General features: G+C 40.3%; 1 protein-coding gene across 1 annotated transcript in view; it reads right to left on the reverse strand.

The window, feature by feature from the left end:
* The window catches only part of LOC107124621 (semaphorin-6A-like), a 232193-nt gene that overhangs the window by 27409 nt on the left and 185194 nt on the right, over window positions 1–19590 (reverse strand). The window contains 1 exon segment of the mRNA XM_015428117.1: window positions 13447–13611. Within this exon segment, the coding sequence (XP_015283603.1) occupies window positions 13447–13611 (165 nt within the window).

A 19590-nucleotide genomic window follows, 5' to 3' on the forward strand; every position in this document is an offset into this window, starting at 1 on the left:
GCATGGGTTGGAGGACAGTTTAAACAAGACCCCAGGTATGTGCAAAGCTCCTTGGAGGCACTATTTGCTTTATGAGTATTTAGATTAGGCTTCTGGTTCAGTGTAACAAATGGCTGATAACTTGTTTGGGATACCTGAGATGGTGCAATTTGATATCATGTTTAAATATGGGAATGTTGTTTCTATGTTTGAATCTTGGCCTTTTCCCAAGGTGTTTAGGTATTTTTTTAAAAGACTCACATGAACTAGGTCTTGTGACCTAGTTTAAGCAGAGAGAGAGAGAGAGAGAGAGATAGAGAGAGAGAGAGAGAGAGAGAATGGTTCAAGGACATCCACATATATTTGGCCATCTGACTGTCTCCATTATTATGTGACAACAAATACACGGGAAACATGGCAAGGTTGAGTAAATGTAGAAAAACACTGTGGCCTAGAAGCAGCCTTAAAATATTAGGAAGGAAGCAGGTAGTCATGTTGGAACTTCTAAAAGCTGGAATATGTTTGGCTCCAACAGACTATTAGAATTAGGGTGGAATATGCTGGCTTTGAACATACTCGTTTTGTATGTTATACGAAAGTAAGTTTTACTGATATCAGTGGGACTTAGTTCAACATAACTGCTGCAATCAGCTAGAGGACATACACATGTAGAAGCAGAGTTCTTTGTGCAGTTCCCTAGCTGTTCAACTGTCTGTCTTCAGAACAGGAAAATATGAAGGATAACACAATGCCTAACTGCTCAAGGAAATGCAAGTGCAAACTGACAGGAATAATCCTGCTGGGATGGGGAGTGGGGAAAACTGAATTCATTCCCCCCTTCTTGCCCATTATCTGCTTGGCAACACTGTCAATCATCTGATTGGCACCAAATATGCATGAACAGAACTTTTCTGCACCTCTGGACAGAGCTTATCAATGTTGGAAACCATGGTTGTAGCAGCCCAGAGTCTCATTTGACAGGGATCCATTTTTTTGGTGCCAAGACACAGTGGATATATTGTGAATGGAGAGTAGTGGTGGATGGACATGAGCTGTTCAAGAAAAACTGAAAGGGTTGAAGAGGAGGTGGAGTGCAGCTGTATGTGAGGAGAGGGTTTCCTTGTCAGGAAATACTGGAGGAGGTGGGTGACAACCCAGTGAAAAGTATCTAGGTGAAAATAAGAGCAGGAAGAACAAACAGTATTCTGGTTGGAGTCTGCTACAGCCCTCTTGACCAGGGTGAGGAGGTGGATGCTGCCCTCCTTCAGGACAGTATATTCAATCAACATGACCTTGCAGTTATGGGTAACTTCAACTTCCATGATGTGTGCTGGGAGACAAACTCTGCTAAGTGTCCAGAGTCATGCAACTTGCTGACCTGCCTGGCCTACAACTTTCTTTTTCAAATGGAGGAGAAAACTATGAGGGGCTCAGCCATACTCAATTTAATATTAAACAACAGGCAAGAGTTGGTAGATGGGGTGACAGTGCTGGGGCCCTTAGGGGGGAGTGACCATGTCCTCCTAGAATTCCTTTTGTTATGGGAAACCAAGGAAGTTTGTAGCCAAATGTGCATGTTAGATTTTAGTAGGGCAGATTTTAATGAACTCAGAGGCATGATGAGAGTCATGCCATGGGCAAGAATGCTGAAAGGCAAAAGAGCAAGTGAAGGGTGGGCTCTCCTAAAACAAGAGCTCTTTCAAGCTCAAGCCATCACTTTCCCAGTAAGATGGCAACATGGTAGGGGATTCCAAGAAGCCAATGTGGATGTACAATACAGAGAACTCCATGATGAGCTAAGTTTTTTCCCCTGAAGAAGAGAACAGGCTTATCCAGAAATGGTAGTAGGCAAGGCTGCTTGTTGACATGGACAGAGAGGTTGTTAAGAGGCACCTGGCTGTACTGGATAAGTACAAATCTCCCAGGCCAGATGGTGTGCATCTGAGAGTGATCAAAGAACATTCTAAAGAGCTTATGGAGCCTTTGTCTATCATCTTCAAGAAATGTTGAAGAATGGGAGATGAGTCACAAGACAGAAGAAGAGCAAATGTTATCCAATCTTCAGAAAAGGGAGGAAGGATGACTCAGGAAACTACAGGGCAGTCAGTATGACCTCTGTCCCAGGGAAGATACTGGAGCAGATTTTAAAGGGGCATCTGAAAAGATAACTTGGTGATACTGGGAAGGCAGCATGGATTTGTCCTGCCAGATCGTCATTGTTTCCTTCTTTGATCAAGTGATGAGCTTACTGGATTGTGGGAACACCGTCAACGTTTACCGGGATTTCAGTTAATCTTTTGACAGGATTCCCCATGATGTTCTGATTGGTAAAACGGAGGACTGCAGACTGGACTCTAGGATAGTTAGGTGGATAGGGAACTGGTTGTAGAACCACACCCAAAGAGTAGTTATCAATAGCATGTCATCTGATTGGAGGGAGGTATCCAGTGTGGTGCCACATGGCTCGGTTCTGGGCCTAGTACCTAGTAATTTTCAATATTTTAATAAATGGTCTGGATGAGGCGGTGGAGCGACTACTCATTAAATTTGCAGATGACACCAAATTGGGAGGAGCAGAGAACACACCAGAAGATACAGAATTCAGCGAGATCTTAGCACACTGGAAAAGTGGCAGATGTGAATAAGATTCAGTTCAACAAGGATAATTGCAGAGTTCTACATCTGGGTAACAAAAATGAGAAGCACACATACTGGATGGGGGACACACTTCTGGATAGCAGTGGGGGGGAACAAGATCTTGGGGTATACCTAGAATACTGTGTGCAGTTCTGGAAGCCTCACTTCATAAAGGATGTGGACAAAATGGAGCAGGTGCAGAGGAGGGTGACAAAGATGATCAGGGGTCTGGAGACCAAGCCCTATGAGGAAAGGCTGAGTGACATGGGAATGTTCAGTATGGAAAAGAGAAGGCTGTGGGGGGAGGTGATTGCTCACTTTAAATATCTGAAAGGGAAGAAAGCAGTTTCTGTTGGCAGCAAAAGGTAGGACTCACAATAATGGGTTTAAATTACAGGTGTAAAGTTACTGGCTGGATATTAGGATTTTTTTTTTACAGTAAGAGTAGTTCAGCAGTGGAATCAGCTGCCTAGGGAGGTGGTAAGCTCCCCCTCACTGGCAGTCTTCAAGCAGCAGCTGGACGACCACTTGCAGGGATGCTTTTAGGCTGATCCTGCATTGACCATGTAGTTGAACTAGATTGTTTGTATGGCCCCTTCCAACTCAGTGATTGTATGATTCTGTTCCATGGGTATAGAGAGAATTTGCATCTGAGAGACAGCTTCAATTTCTGAGCTTTTCACATGCAGCAGCCAGACTTTGGAAGTGCTTGAGCGGAGAAGCAACTCCGTGCTTAGGAAGGTTTGTATTTCCTTTGACTCAAATAACAGATAGCTCTGCATGACCTTGACCAGTTGCTACATTTGGCTACCTAGCTCCAGTGCTTGCTTGCCTTTCTGAAGTTTGTTCACCACTTTGAGATGCCTCTCTTAAAGCTCAGAGGGCATTTACCAGGTCCCTTCTCTAGGACACCACACCCTGCCAGTATCTAACAATACCCAGCTGCAACAATTTATTTTCACTGATTTCCTGTGGCATGCTTTGACAATTTGTCAAATGAATGCAAAAATATGAGGCTGATTTGTAAATCACAGATGGAGGGGCAGTTTCAGCTTGAGGCATCTGTAGACCTAGCCACTGATAGTGCCTTCTAGCATCACAAAGACAACTTACCTTTTGTTTTATAAAAATTGTCGATGGATGTGTCTTTATGCGATTTTATATATTATGAAAATGGATCAGTGGACAAATCTGATCCTTTAGCTCAATTGTGTGACATAAAATCCATTAAACACAGGGCAAGATAAAGACTGGATTATTGTTTAATGGCTCTTATTTTTACCGGTAGTGAACTGCCCAATAGCGTTTCGGCAGTCTCCCCCATTTTTTAACTGGTTTATACACTCTGAAGTCCCCTCCCAAGTCCCCCTGGGGGGATGATCTGTGGGTGATTATTTGATATTTCTACTACTTTTTGGCTGCTGATCTGGAGTCTTTGCCTTTACTTCTCTGGACTGGTCTGTCTTTGCTTTCTCTCTTAATAAAACATTGTCCACAACCACACATAATCCATAAAAGAATGGAGCTTTAGCCTCAATCTCCATCAGTCTCCAATGATCTTTCTTTAATCAATTTCCTGCTATCTTGTTTAAACTCTACATCTGTTCAAATCTTCAATTAAAATGAAATGTTTGTGACATGTGTGCATACATGCATTTTATCAAGGCAGTTTATAATAATTTGATTGCCAAAGACTATTTTAAGGGAAAAAATCTAGATGTTTTTATATAGGACAGAGTAATTCAAAAATACCTAGATTTTAACTGAAATTATGACAGAGAAGTTTAAATGTGTTCAATTACTGAGGTTTCTGATATAACCATACTAAAGTACATGTTATATGAAATAGATTACAATTACAAAATTTACTTCTGGTTACAGACCTCTACCAGATGTTGGGAAAACAACGGAAATGGAGACAGACAGGACTAATTCTTCCCTGTTATGCTATTTGGAAACCCTAGTGCACCAAGCATGAGAAATACACTGGTGTAAGGCCAGTGCAACAAAAGAAAAGAATCTGCCTTCTTTAATGTTGAATACACAGTGGTTTGCTTTTGATGTTGGTTGTCAAAATGGTTTACTAAAATGAGAGTGACTCCAGCCATATGTGTCTTAGGAACAGATTTACTTTTTGGCCCCCAAAGATGGAACTGATTATGCAATTGCTACTAAGATCAACACAGTTTTAAATACAATTTAGTGGTTTATCATCCTTTGGGCTGCAGTGTATTCCGTTGACTTTGGAGATGATAATTTAAGGCTAATTTTGTCAGAAATCTGCAGTAAGGAATTTTTTAATATAAATTATGAAATGGCAAGATATATAGTGAGTTTGTGTTTACAGGTATTACACAGACTTTATTTTAATATCCTTGAATTTATTATTAAAGTCAGGGGTTTACTAGTCTACATGTACTGTAGCCACTGGTTCTATAAATACTGGTACTGGTACTGAAGAAGGAAGAAAGTAAGTTCTTCCTGTTCATATGACTATGCCACTGCCTGTTCTTAGTTCCTGCCATTCCAGCTCTGTTTTGCTTTCAGAGCTGCTTGGCTTGCAGCAGGCTCTAAGTGAAGTCGAGGTGGGATAGTGGCAGAAATTGGGACCTGGGAAAGCACTAACAAGAAACATGATCTTTTTCTCTTACTGATGTGCTCAAGATCCATCAGGATGTCAGGATCCTTCCATTATATGCCACAGAATATCTCAGTTGTCCCTTAAATTTTGCAGAATTATGGCTCCCATCATGGAATCCTAAGACATACCGTATTCTTCACGTCAAATGGACTCTGTGTACAGTTCCAAATAGTATAGTGCCATAATAAAAGTGTGCACTTTGTAACAAAAGAATTAATTTTGATACATACAGCTCTAATTAAAATAGGGAGGCATTCCCAATATTTTCAAAATTCAAAATGGCAGCCAATTTTGTAACCACCTGAAAAGATAGTTATAAATAAAGAATAAAAGAGCTCAGGTTCTGTGTGTCCAATTTGCATGGGCCAAGTCTGCACTTAACAGCATATTTTATCCTGTTTCAGAAATTGCAACCCACAGAATTAGCTTTCAACTAGTTTTTGATCCTTTGCAATCAGCCCTATATAAAGATAGCTAATACAGAAACGTTTGATATTTTTATTTTAGCAAAATTAACTGAATGCATATATCATACTTGATTCCATATTACAAGGAAATTTTATAGTACAGCCAAGGCATTAACAAAGCTTCCGAAGATCTTAGAAATCAAGATCCCATTCTCTTCTGGTCAAGACTTCGGTCTCATAGACCCGAAATAAATTGAATTGAATTGAAATCAAGATCCCAGAATAACTCACATGGAGTTTTGTACGGTGTGTCAGGAACTCACAGAAAAATGTTTAAAATGTTCAGCAACAGACAAAAGGGTAGCTGTTGGTGTTGGCTATAAGTCACATGCTGCAGAGAGTATTGCTCTCACACACTGTTGCTCTTCTGAGAGGCAAATGAACATAACATATTCAGAATGGTGCCCAAAAGGCACAGGAAAGGCACATCACTGTTCTATAATTTGTGCCAGAGTTCTTTAAACTGCATCATCAAACGCCAGCAGCAAATCATGACATTTGCTAAAAGCTTTTGTGTGCAGAAAATCTGTTGTTTTAGTCTGGTGCTATAGATTTGATGGTCAAGAACTACATCTGCAGAAGTGAACAAGCTTGAAGATCTGCTCCACAGTTTGGTCTTCTCATGTCCTCTATGTATGTCACAAGCTCAGCAAATGCAATCATGTTCAATTTTGTTTCCACCAATGTCATGCGTTCCTTCTGCTCTTCTAACAATTGCTACAGTAATACTAAACACTTAATATATTTTGCCAGGAGTGCAACTGTGTCTCCTTAACTGAGTTCTGCTGCTTTCCAGAAGTGCTGCAACAGATCGAACATGCAGATCAATGCCAAATGTGGAGACTCGATGTCGTCTGTCAGTTTCCACAAAGAAAAATAAAAACAATCTACACCATTTGAATATGTTGGCAAAGGCTTTGATAACCGAGAGGTGGCTGTTCTAGGCATAACTAGATGTACTTTCTTCAATAAAAGCGTCAGATACTCTTTCCTGTCCTTGTTGAAACATCTTGTTAAACCTGAGGCTACATGTTTTAAGCCATTTTTTGATGAGTCAAATCAATGTAGCCTCTGCTCCTTCTCCTTCATCAAGTCTACTGAGCTTCAGTATTGCTGGCAGCTCATTTATGGCAGCGGATTCTTGAAGGTTATCCACAGAAGCCTTGTGCATCAACAGCTGCCGCTCTGCCTATTGCTGGTCATTGTAAACGTTCAGCTGCCACTTCCTGACACACCACACAAAATTCCCAGTCAGTTTTAGAAGGAGCTTGACTTCCAGGATCTTTAGAAGCATCTGTCAATGTCAACCACTTAGCAATGGGTGTCCTGATAGTAGAAGTCCCTTGTAATAAATCTGAAAAGGAAGATATACGGAGTCGGTTGTGTGTGCTGACACATAAACATTGACTATTCTAGTGTGAAGCATGCTAGGAGCTGACTTCAAAAATTTAAAACTAATTCTATGGCTGATAATTTCTAAAAGAGGATAACATATTGAAAATCTTACTGTTTTAGGATACCTCCAAGAATTCTATTCTTGGAAACCTCCAAGAATTCTATTAAACTCTGTGACAGTAATGCTAAATGTTTCATTTCAAGGAAAATGGATACAAATAGCTAATTAATAATTTCAGATAAATTATTGCTTGCTTACTCCTTTTTATGCTGGTATAAAGAACACCCAAACCAGGCATAGAGAACCTGAGACATTGCACTATTTGTAACAACCTAGAGATGTGAAGGTCTGGAACCCCCTCTCCTAGGTTTGCCATCTCTGAAGATTTGGGGGCAGAACCTGGGAAAGTGAAGGTGGACTTTAGGAAGGGAGCTCAGGAGAGATGTAAAGCCATAGAGTTTGACCTCCAAAGCTGCAATTTTATTCTGGGGAACCAATCATTGAAGTCTGGAGATAATTTGTAATTCTGGGAGATCTCCAGGGGCCCACCTGGAGATTGGCAGCCCTACTCCCTCTCCCACTTTGGAAGCCCTCCCAGGTTTCCCCCAGTTTTTATGATGGGAAAACTGAGGGAAGCACATAAAACACCCCTCCGACAAAATATTTTTTCTCTGAAACAAGTGAAATGCTTTTAAAGTTTTATTCATCAAAATGTATAGCATAAAAGGATGAGGACCGCCCCCCCCCCATTTTTCTACTGGAGATTTTGTGCTTTGTAAAATAAGGGTTTCTTCACTCAAAACGTATAGCCTGAAAATGTCTGATGACTTTGTTTTCAGTTTTTCCATTGGAGAGCACTGAAAAGTAATCCAATCATTTTTTTTTTCCTTTTGGAGTGAATGAAATGTGCCAAGATAGTTGCAAACTACTGTACACTAGGCTATCTCTTGATTTGTATTAGGTATATTTGCAATTTTGCTTGTAGGAAACGGAGGCATTTATTCTTCTAAATTCCATTAATATGCCAATTAACACAATTTTATATGCTAACAAACATATATAATGCATTTTATGTTGTTAATACAGCAAAATAGGTCTACATTTGATAGGAAAGAAAGTATTGCATAGATTTTAATTTCCCCCCAACTTTCCATTTTTTTTCTTGCAGAAAACAAATGGGGGAAAAAACATTCCCTCATGGCTTCATAATTTCTGGAAATTTTGCATCTCCATAAGAACTTCCAACTAATTATAAAATTGGTGGCCACTGATAATATTGGCAAAGCCTTGCTATCTTAATTCAAATTTCATATGCACCCTATACATATACCAATCTGCATGCTTTTATCACAAAATGCACAATTACACTTCTTTTTGTGGCTATGATGCTGTGTACAGATGAATCTGGCTTTTCAATTTTAATAGTACAGAGTGATGTTCTAGGGACAATTTTTGTACCTTCCAACATACAGATGCAATTTAAGGAAAACACCAGTCTTTGTCTAGTGAATAGTTCTCCTGAACCCCAAGTAAAAGCCAGTATCGAACAAATGAGTGAGATGGACAAGAGGACAGGTGGATAATTTCCATGGGGCTTGCTCTGGAGTGGTCACTTGTGGATTATGTTACCATGTTTTGCTTTATACCTCAGTGGTTGCAATAATAGTGTAAAATAATTACATATAAACTTATATTATTTTCTACACATGGGTAAGAGCGGGGGTTTCTTTTTGATCAGTATTTTAGAACTCAATAAACATAGTACAAGAAAATGTAACTATATTTGTACAATAATTTTGGACAGTTATCTGAAATATGTACTGTTGCTATAAGGTTCCTTAGAGGATAAGTCCCCCAGTCTGTAAAGTGATTATTTACCAAGAAATTGAAAGAGACAAAATGTATAGCAAGATGTGGGTCTAAGTCAGACTACATTATATGAGGACAAGAGCAAAGTTTTGTTATCAAATTATCTTCTGAGTACCAGCTGGACTCTGTTGACACTTATTAAATGATAAATAGTCAGAACTATGAGAACACGGCTGATTAAAGTATTATACTATAACATGGTGGAAGCCACTAGTAAGTGCTTCTGTGCAGAGGAGGGTTTCCACTTTGATGCTCCAGGGACTGGTGGCTGTTAGTGCTGGTGTGGATATACCCTCTATATGATCAGTACAGTATGTAGGCAACTTGATTACAAACATTGCTTCGAGGTTCTGCTGCAAAAAAAGCAAACTGGGTTGGTTCCATGTCTGGGGCATAACATTTGAATCAGCTCTTAGTGTTTTGTACTTGCATCCATTACAGCCTGCTGAAGTTCACAGTCTTGATGGTAGTCATAGTACTAGATACCCCTCTGTCTTTGAGATTCAATTAAGCCAGCTGTTTGTCATGAACAGTGCAACTGTTTATGTATACTGAAAGAGGTGTGGTTTTAATTTACCTTTGATGCCTGCTTTGACAATGTTATTAAAACTAACTGAAAAAGTTATTTCCAGACATATTTTTAAAAACTTTTTGAACTTGATGAAGGCCATAATTTTTATCTTTATTTGCATGTTTATAATCCACTTTTGGCTTACTAAATCCTCAAGGGAGCTCACAGTGTAAAAATTGCTATAAACAGAGAGTTAGTTTCATGTTCAGCTGGTAGCTCACTTCTACGAATCACTATTCATGTGAATGAACAACATGCATGAGTTTTGTAATGCCAGAAACATGAACTCACATGAGATCATGGTTTCTTTTCTGTGAACACTTTTAATAGAACTGGAGCCATGATCTTGCATGACTTTGTGCCTCCAATGAAGAACTGCTTCAGAGTGTATCATTTGCTGAAATAGCCTTATTGCATTATTTTTAAGGAGCTCTAATTAAGGACAAATTGTCCTAAGAGAAGTAACAATGTTAGGATCATCTTGCCAGAAATAAATTTTCCTCATCTAATATCTGAAGGAAATGAAAAATGATATGAAATCTGTTTTTTAAAAACAAACTATGAGCTTGTATATTTACACGGAACAACAAATTTGGCCCAAATTATGAATAACTGAACCAATACCACAACAACAGCAAACCCAATGGAGTTGAAGCCACACCTGGATTCCATTTCCAACACTTTTACTAAAGGGGACAGCTTGGGAGATTCTAGACCTCTAAGAGCAACACTAAAAACAGAACAATTGGCTGCAGATTTAAGTAATGAACATAAGGATAATATATAGTATAGTTTCTAAGGAAGAGAACAGGCAGTAGACAAGGGGCAGCAAGGTAATGAAGGACAAGTGCATGTCATTGATAAGATAAAATGACTTTACTTTTTTGATTTCCAGTCTTTGGTTAGTAGAAGATCTAAACACAGCACTGTAGTACTACTTATCGTAAAGGGGGGTAAAGCCTTGGAGCATTCCACACAAAGGGTTTTCTATCATGGGAAATGGCAGGGGAGAGACTGTACAATGGCAGCAGAAGGGAGGGTTAGATTGCAATGTGAGAGAACTATTGGTGTTCATAATGGTGAAAAACAGGTAATTAAATTAATGTTGCAAATACAGCAAAAAACAAAAGCAGAACAAACCAACATACTCCGGAAATGAATCTACATTTTCACTTCTGCAGAAGGATAAAGAAGTCATCAACAGGAAAAATGTAACATTTTGCCGAGCAAAACTGGAGAGAAGAATTGTTGGTTGTTACTGAGTTCTCCCCTCTACACCTTCTTCATCAGCAGAAGGTGTATTTCAGTGGTTCAAATGCAAAATTCAGAAAGAATATGATGCATATCTTTGATGCTGTGCACTGCACTCCACATTTTCATCTTGGCAAGTATTGTGAGGGTTCTTCCAATCATCATTTCCGGAGTATATTTAGCTACTGAAGCTGCGGTGCACACAAATGTCACATTCCCATGAATCAACCCATTTAATTATCCCTCTCCCCATTTCTTGCATGCCCCTCCAGATATTCCCTGGGATGCTTGTGCTGAATTAAAAAGCTGAACATATGGATGTGACATCATCAAGGCATCAGTGGCATTGAAAGTGAAGCAGCAAGTGACTTAAGAATTAGTACAATCAGAGGCAAGTCATTTTTTTGGTAGGGGGAAAGACAGACAAAAGCACCTCCACAGAAGTAACACAATCACAAAATAACACCAACAAAGCACTCTGCAAAATAAAAAAGTAAAGGCGGAAAAATATTTTTATGAAAGAAAATAAAATCCACATCCAAAATGAATACAAAGAAGATAAAGCGCAACACTGTCTTTCATTAAAAAAAAAGTTTGCATAACATCTCTTTCCTTTGCCCTTGATAAACAATTTACAATATCAAAAGAGTTTGATTTGAATGCCAGCTGGGCTTGGGGTGGGCAAGGGAAGGAGGAGACAGCACACAGATATGTGATAATGATACAGAACCATGCAGTCACCTCTGCCACCATTGTTTGCTTGCTTTAACGTGTACAGACTGCTTCCAGCTTTGGTAATGATCCTAATTAGGTCCCAAAGAATGCATGAGATTTAAATAACCAAGTCAAGTGCTAATAACGCCTCTATTGTAACTTCATGATGATGTGAATTCGAGTGGAAGCTTACGAGAGTAATTTCATTGGGGACTGTTTTGAAAGTGGAAGAAGAATGCAGTATGGCTTGAAAAGCAACTGGTTTGCCTGTAAAGGCAACTGCTGTGCAAAGAAGTAGTGAAGTCTAGAAACCAGGAAGAACAAATAATCTGAACTAAATCTAAAATATCTGTTCTCTGCCTATTGAAAGTTGAGGCAATTTGGTGCTTCACAAATGTTCCATTGATTCATAGTAATCAATCAACTTTAAATAAATTTGCAAGACCCACTGAAATTAATGGAAACTACAACTTTGGTTTTAAAGGACTGAGTCCTGTGTCTTGGACAAGCAATGTGTTTATGAATGCTTTTTAATTCACTTACAGTGCATGCTAAGCACACTTATACCCTTCTAAGCTCACTGACTTCAATAAACTTAGAAGGGTATAACTGTGCATTGGATGGCACTGTTAAATTACAAACTCAAGCCACTTACACAAGAGTAGTACAACAGAAACCTCATTGAAACACAGGGCAAAACTGTGGTAAAATGTAGATGGAATATACAAACCTGGGGCTTCTTGGTGAGTAGCAGGAAAGGAACATGGTTGAGTCCAAATTAATTCCTGTGCTTCAGCATTTTTATTGGCACCACTATCCATCTAAAATGATCCACTCTATCCTCAAATAGGCCGCTAAAGAAAGGTTGATGTTAGCAGCATTGCTGCATTACCACAGAACATATTATCATGCCTCTTTTCTCTGGTTTTGAGGATGAGCAGTCAGCTTTCAATTTAGGAGGCTGTAAATTGCTTCCCCTGCTTCAAGGATTAATTTAAAGCAATAAATACTGGTGCTTAACCACTAGCTGCCTGTGTGCATCTGTGTGTAGGACGGGTAGGGTGGGGACTTCTAACAGGATCCAAGAACTTGAAAAAACACAACTTACCCACAGCTGTAAAGTGCTAGTATTTATTTTAAAAAGCATAGACATTTGAGTTTGCAACTGGATTTTACTGTGTGAAACGGCTAAAGCGCATTGAACGTGGATTGAAAGTACATTATTCCGCATGTGTGAAAGCACTTGAAAATGTGACTATCCTTTTCAAGAAGATAAAAACCCAAATGAGCCAAGCAAAATGGTAACAGCCATTTTGCAACAGTTCATGGCCTACTGTGTTTAATTTGCGCAGGAAGATGTCCTATGCAAACCCTCTGTTCATGGCCTACTGTGTTTGATTTGCGCAGGAAGATGTCCTATGCAAACCCGACTGAGACAAATGGGGCTAGCTCAAGCTTCTCTTCATTTCAGCTGGACTTACAACAGGAAACTTCCTGGTGGATTGTGCCCTTAATTTCAATGGAATTTTCATAACACTAGTAAATGGCTTGAGCTTGCAGCTTACATGAATTAAACATCTAAAATACTTTCATATGCTCGGTTGGAAGTGCAAAATGGTGAATAATGTAAAGCTGAGGCTCATCTTCTATCATCATCATCTAAACTAGCTTAAACTTTCCAAGCTTGTCCTCAAACACATACAAACTTTATATCTTGCATTTGTTCCACATGGTTTTCTTCATCACTGAACAGCTAGAATCAAATTTAAATTTTGCTTTGGCCCTCTTTTTTTTGGAGATAAGCTTTTAATTATATGGTAAGACTTTTATTACATGTTGCCATGCTCCAGCTGGAAGCAGTTACACTGCAGTCACTCCTCCTCCCTCCCCAGCACAGGAAGAATGATTTCCAAGGCCTTACCCTTCTTGTCTTGGTGATTATGGGATGAAACAGCCACGTATGGATTTGTGTTTTCAGATGAGCCAACTGGATCCTTCCAATCTAGCATGCGCCCCCTAGCATCGAAGCCCTGTTGGGCTGGAGAGTCTGAAGTGGTGGTGCTGGGAACTAGGAAACTGGAGTGCCCTGTTGCATCATAAATACAGTTAGGCAAGGTAAAAATAAGTAGCCTGGCAACAAACAATATTTCCAAAGGAAGGAAGTATATGCAGTATATTCAGTGAAGAAATGTATGCTCTTAAAAGTCAAGGATTTATACTCTTGTTTACAGCAGGAAGAGACACAGCACCTAAGAAAATAGTTACACAGAGCAGCAATTAAAACATTGATTCCAAATACAGGTTTGTTTGTTTTTGGCAAAGGAAAAGGGGCTTAAACGAGCCTTCTAAAGGAGGGAGTTCTAGAACCTTCAACCAAAAAGGTCCTGCTCCTACTTCTAACTCGCCTCCCTTCAGACCATAAGAGAAGGCCTGTCCCAAAAGAAAATATAAGAGGGGAGAGCATAAGGATGAAGGTGCTTCTGAAGGTACTGCAGATCTAGGTCAATATATTCCTCTTATGTAGAGCTATACAGAAAGTTTAGGAGCACATTGAATCATGCCCAAAAGACAACAGAGAGCTAGGGTGAATTCGAAAGTATAAATGTTAAATGATTCTTTCTATCCACTCTCGCTAGAAGGCAAGCTGCTGTATTTTATATCAGTTCAACATCCACTGTTTGTTTGTTTACTTGTTTATTTATTACCTTCGATGTCTATCCCGCCCTTCTCTGCGCTGTAGGGCTCAGAGCCGGTTACAACATAATAAAATAGTTAAAATATAACTTTACAATAATAAAACTATAACAATTAATTTATGATACTACATAATAAGACCAGTGCATTACAGTTCCAATCCACACTATCTGGAAGGGATGTCTGAGGGGGGACAGAGCTATAAAACCTGGGGTCAGTGTTTATCTAACCATTGTCAACACAGACTATATACCTGGTGGAACATCTCCATCTTACAGGCCCTGTGTAATTGTTTCAGGACTTGCTGGGTCCTGGTCTCACTAGACAGCAAGTTCCAATTGGTTGGGGCCAGGGCCGAAAAGGCCCTGTCCCTGGTCAAGGATAGCTGGATTGCTTTTGGACTGAGGATCACTAGCCAGTTGTCATTAGCTGAGCATAATGTTCCTTGGGGGACATACTGGGAGAAGTGATCCTGTAGATATGCTGGTCTTGGACCATTTATGTCTTTAAAGGTCAGTACCAAAACCTTAAACCTGATCCAGTACTCATCTGGGAGCCAGTGCAGCTGGCAGAGCACTGGTTGAATGAAGTACCTGTGAAGATCCATGCAGCTGCATTCTGGACCAGCTGCAATTTCCAGCTTAGCTTAAGGGAAGCCCTGCATAGAGTGAGTTACAGTAACGCATCCTGGAGGTGACTGTTGCATGGATCACTGTAGCCAGGTCTTGGTGAGACAGGTTGGGAGCTAGTAACTAAGTCTGGCATAGATGAAAAAATGCCAACTTGGTCACATTTGTGATCTGTGCCTCCATTCACATGGAGGCATCTAACACCATGCCTATGCTCTTGACAGTTGGCCTTCTTGTCGAAGGCACACCATCAAGTGTTGGGAGTTGACCTCCCACCCCGGCATCTCCTTGATCCCGCCACAGGACCCCCATCTTCAATGTATTCAGTTTCAGCTGGCTATGCTTCAACCATCTCACTACAGCCTCCAATCCCCCGATCAAAGTCTGGGGCAGTGTTCCCTCTAAGCTGAGTTAGTGTGAGCTAGCTCACAGTTTTTTAGCCTCCAGCTCACATATTTTTATCTTAGCTCAGGAGGCATGGCTCCAGAGCAGTCTAATTTATGCAGTAGCCAAATCATTTGCTCACAATTTTAATGCCAGTAGCTCACGAATTAGAATTTTTGCTCACAAGACTCCACAGCTTAGAGGGAACATTGGTCTGGGGTAGGGTCCGGTTGGCATCACATCAACAGAAATAGCTGGGTGTCACTGTTCAAGGTTAATGTATTAGGAACAGTGTACCATTGCATGCACAGGTCCTTATTTTACAGACTGAAGCAGGCAAATCAGAATTAACTGATAATAGGCTTTCCTAACCTACAATGCTACCTGGAACTTCTCACAGGTCTTGAAGCACACTGAGGCTGTGAAACCACTCTTTTGGGGATGATCTTGCCAAAAATGAGCAAAATCAAATCCTCAGCTCACATGGAGCAGTAGAGCCTGCCTTCAAGGATGCTTGGGAGGGGCAGGAAATGGCAGCACAGCCAGTAGTATCATGAGACTGAGGAGAGCATATTAGGCTATGTACCATATGGGGAGAGTGTGGGGTAGTTTGAGTGGGGTAGTTTGAGAAGCAGCAGTGAAAATACTGTTGGGAGTGGAGTGAAGGAGAACCAGCAAAATATAGAGGACGTATGTGAACCAATGCAGTGTGAAAAAGTGGAGTGCTGTCAGCCATGTGAAGATGTCAGTACAGTATAGGAACTTTAGCCAGCCCTGATATATACCATTTCCATGCATGTAACTAGTTTGTAGGAAAGCAGGTCAGATTCAAAGTGTTTTACTGGGGATTCAGCCATCAGATACTACAGCTAATCATTAACATGATTAATTTATTGGACTGTACCCCAGGCTGAAGAATTACACTGACAAGGGCACTGTATTATACTTTATCTGTTCTGACAGGGAGTGCAATTCCACCAGTGCCCATTAATAATGAAACTTGGAAGCTGCCATTTGGGGTTTCTGAAATAATTCCTTAAATTGGGGCTGGGAAGAGGCGAAAATGGGCAAGCACTTCCAGAGAAGTCTACAAAGTGAGGAAAATTGCTACAGATCTTGGTTTCAGCCTTTGATGCCCTTGTTGCCTAGCTCAGTAAACATTTTCAAAAAGGGTTGCTGACAATAACATCACTAAAACATGTGGCTTCTGTAACATAGATTACTCTGAAAAAGGGGAAAAATCTGTAGAATGGCATGCCTGTCATTTAGAGCCACAACCATACCCCCTAAGTGCTAAGGCAACAAACAACAATGGAAATACATATAGGACTCTGAATTTATTCCCACCTATTCATTTACTTTCACAGTATCACAAAATTTTATTTGTCTTTACAAGCAATGCTATTCTCAGCACAAGGAAGCAATTAGTTATATGTAAAAGCATTAGATGAAACTATTACCAGATAGCAGTTATGTTTTAGACCTGGTTTTGATATGCATTTTGCAGTCTCATCCCAGTACAGATACTTTCCATTTAGCTGTGTTCAAGGGGCCATTTTATGGTTAAATTGTACATATGGTTAAGGAAAACCTTTTCTTAATACGGTAATCTAGAAGAAATATTTGCCCAGGGGACACATTCTCTGCAGTACAAGTTCCCGAACCATATGCTAGAACTATGTGGAGATCTCATTGGTAATGGAAAGCTATTGCTATGTAAAGAAATTAATGAGTACCAGATGGCAGTAGGGCAAGAAACTGTTTCATGCAAACGTGAAAAAATTAGCCTATTCCCTCTGTTACTAATGTGTTAAGAGTCTACTGTGCATTGAGAAATGATTTTCTACATGTAATCAAGATAAAGCCTCCTTCTTTCTACTACACAGAGACTAAGATGAGGTTGAATCCTAGTAATCTTTTCCACTTCATTCAGATCTAGCCTTGCAAACACTAAGTGGGCACTCTTTTCTTTTACTGAGCCGTGCCAGCAATGAACTGCTTTTGGCAATGGTCACCCTTGGGGTATTGTGTTAGCACAAAGCTGTGAACTGTTCATGTTCTATACACACACTTAATACAGCACACAAAGTAATGAACTCCCATTCCTTTGGATGCAGTTCAGGGAGAAACTATAGGTATCACCAGTAAAAGCTGCAGAACAGGGATCTGATGCATGTTTTGGAGGGTTTCTGAAGGTAACAAAGAAGAAGAAGAAGAAGAAGAAAAAGAAGAAGAAGAAGAAGAAGAAGAAGAAGAGATTGGATTTATACCCCACCCTTCACTTCCCAAGGGAGAGCAGCTTACAACTCCTTTCCCTTCCCCTCCCCACAACAGACACCCTGTGAGGTAGGTGGGGCTGAGAGAGCTCTGACAGAAACTGCTCTTTTTCAAAAACAGCTCTGACAGAACTATGGCTTACCCAAGGTCATCCAGCAGGTGCAAGTGGAGAAGTGGGGAATCAAACCTGGTTCTCCCAGGTTAGAGTCTGTGCACTTAACCACTACACCAAACTGGCAGGTGCAAGTGGAGGAGTGGGGAATCAAACCCAGTTCTCCCAGATTAGAGTCCGCGCACTTACCACTACACCAAAGAAGTTACTGAGGCTGCTCCTGCAACACTAAACAAGAACATGGTTACTGAGTGTACAGTAGTGCTTGGTGTGGGTGCTGCTGATGACATTACTGGCCAGTGCTGGGTTCTGCTATACACACAGGTGCTTTTCTCACTGCTCATGCTCTCTAGCAAAGGTACAGAATCCCCTCCCCCCTTCAATGGTGTTTTAGTGGCAAGGAGTTGTAGTCATCCCAGGTAATTACCACATGAGCCACCCCACTGCAGATATATTTAAAGGGATCTGAATAGTGCAATATACTTCCTCTGCCTGGCAGAATGACTGACAGCACAAAGTAAACTGAAGGCAAGAAAACAACTTGCAAACTATTCAGAAGTATGGCTGTTGCAGCAAAGAGTCCTTCAGATTGTTTAAGATATACCTTTGGAATGTCTACAGAAGTGAAATGGCAAAGCAGAGATAATAATCTGCATTAATACAGACTACATCCAAAGATTTCTAAAATACAAATCCTCCAAAGGAATTAAATTGGATTCTTCACAAATAATAAAATTATACAATAAATACCTTCTGAATGATACTGTAGTCTTTTAAAATTAGCATCAGTATACTATTAGTTTTCAAACACTGCTTTGTTCAATTTCAAAGAAAAAAACCTAAATCTTGAGATTTCAAACTGACTCCAATTTTTCCATTATATGTGTAAGTACTGTGTTTATGAAAGTAGAAACCCATAGCTGTAACAATATAATTAGAAGAAGCTGGATGCAGCTAGATCATTTCATGTCAAGGATCTTGAAAAACTTTGAGATGGGTTATCAATACATGTTTGACATGGGTTTAAGTAGACCACAGTGATTAAGTTGTGTTATATATGTTAAGAACCTAGAGAGACAATGAATTTGGAAAGTTAAATCAACACTACAGAGGGAGATGGTGCTGACAGAACAAGGGCCTGATTCACTAAAACGGATGCTTATAAAATCAAAAATTACAGGGAGAAAGCCAGTTTTGTCTGCTAGTGCCCTATATGTGCTTCTGATTCCCTGACAAAACAGGTGCCATGTGCCTACATAATTATTCTGGATACGGGAAATGACTGTGCATGAAAGGTCAGCTGGACAAGCATTTCACTTTTATCATCTGTTTTGTAGCACCATAAAGACTAACAAAATTTGTGGTAGGGTATGAGCTTTTGTGAGCCACGAAATTGCACACCCTACCACAAATTTTTGTCAGTCTTTAAGGTGCTACTAGACTCTTTTTTCTACTGCTACAGATAGACTAACATGACTATCCATCTTGATCTATCTACATAGACAACAAAAAGAAATGACTCCTTATTTTATTAGGCAATTTGAGCAAACACATGAAGAAAAGGAATGTTTACGATGCAACATAATTGTCAATACCATGCAGTTTCAGTTCACTATTAATATTACAAAGGACTTTCTCAGCGTCCAGGGCTATTTTTGGGCAGGAACGTACAGAAACGGAGTTCTGGCTGGCTTCAGAGTTGGCCATGCCCACTACAGCCAAAACCTCTGTGCGTGCGTGGCTACAGAGGGAAAGCCTGGAGAGCGACCCCCCCCAGTGACTCCGAGGCAGGCGGGCCAGGGCCCCCCCGGAAGAATCAGGGAGGCATTTAAATGCCTCTCCGTGCCTTCCCCGGCCTGTCCAAGGAGGGACACCCGGGCAAGCCTTAAAACTGCCTTCCCTTCCCTTCACAGGGGGGCTTGCCCAGGCTCCTCGCAGCTGTGGGGCACCCAGGTAAGCCAAGGGAAGG

The sequence above is a fragment of the Gekko japonicus genome, unplaced genomic scaffold (assembly GCF_001447785.1).
Source record: "Gekko japonicus isolate JY-2015 unplaced genomic scaffold, Gekko_japonicus_V1.1 scaffold485, whole genome shotgun sequence".
Classification (NCBI taxonomy): domain Eukaryota; kingdom Metazoa; phylum Chordata; class Lepidosauria; order Squamata; family Gekkonidae; genus Gekko; species Gekko japonicus.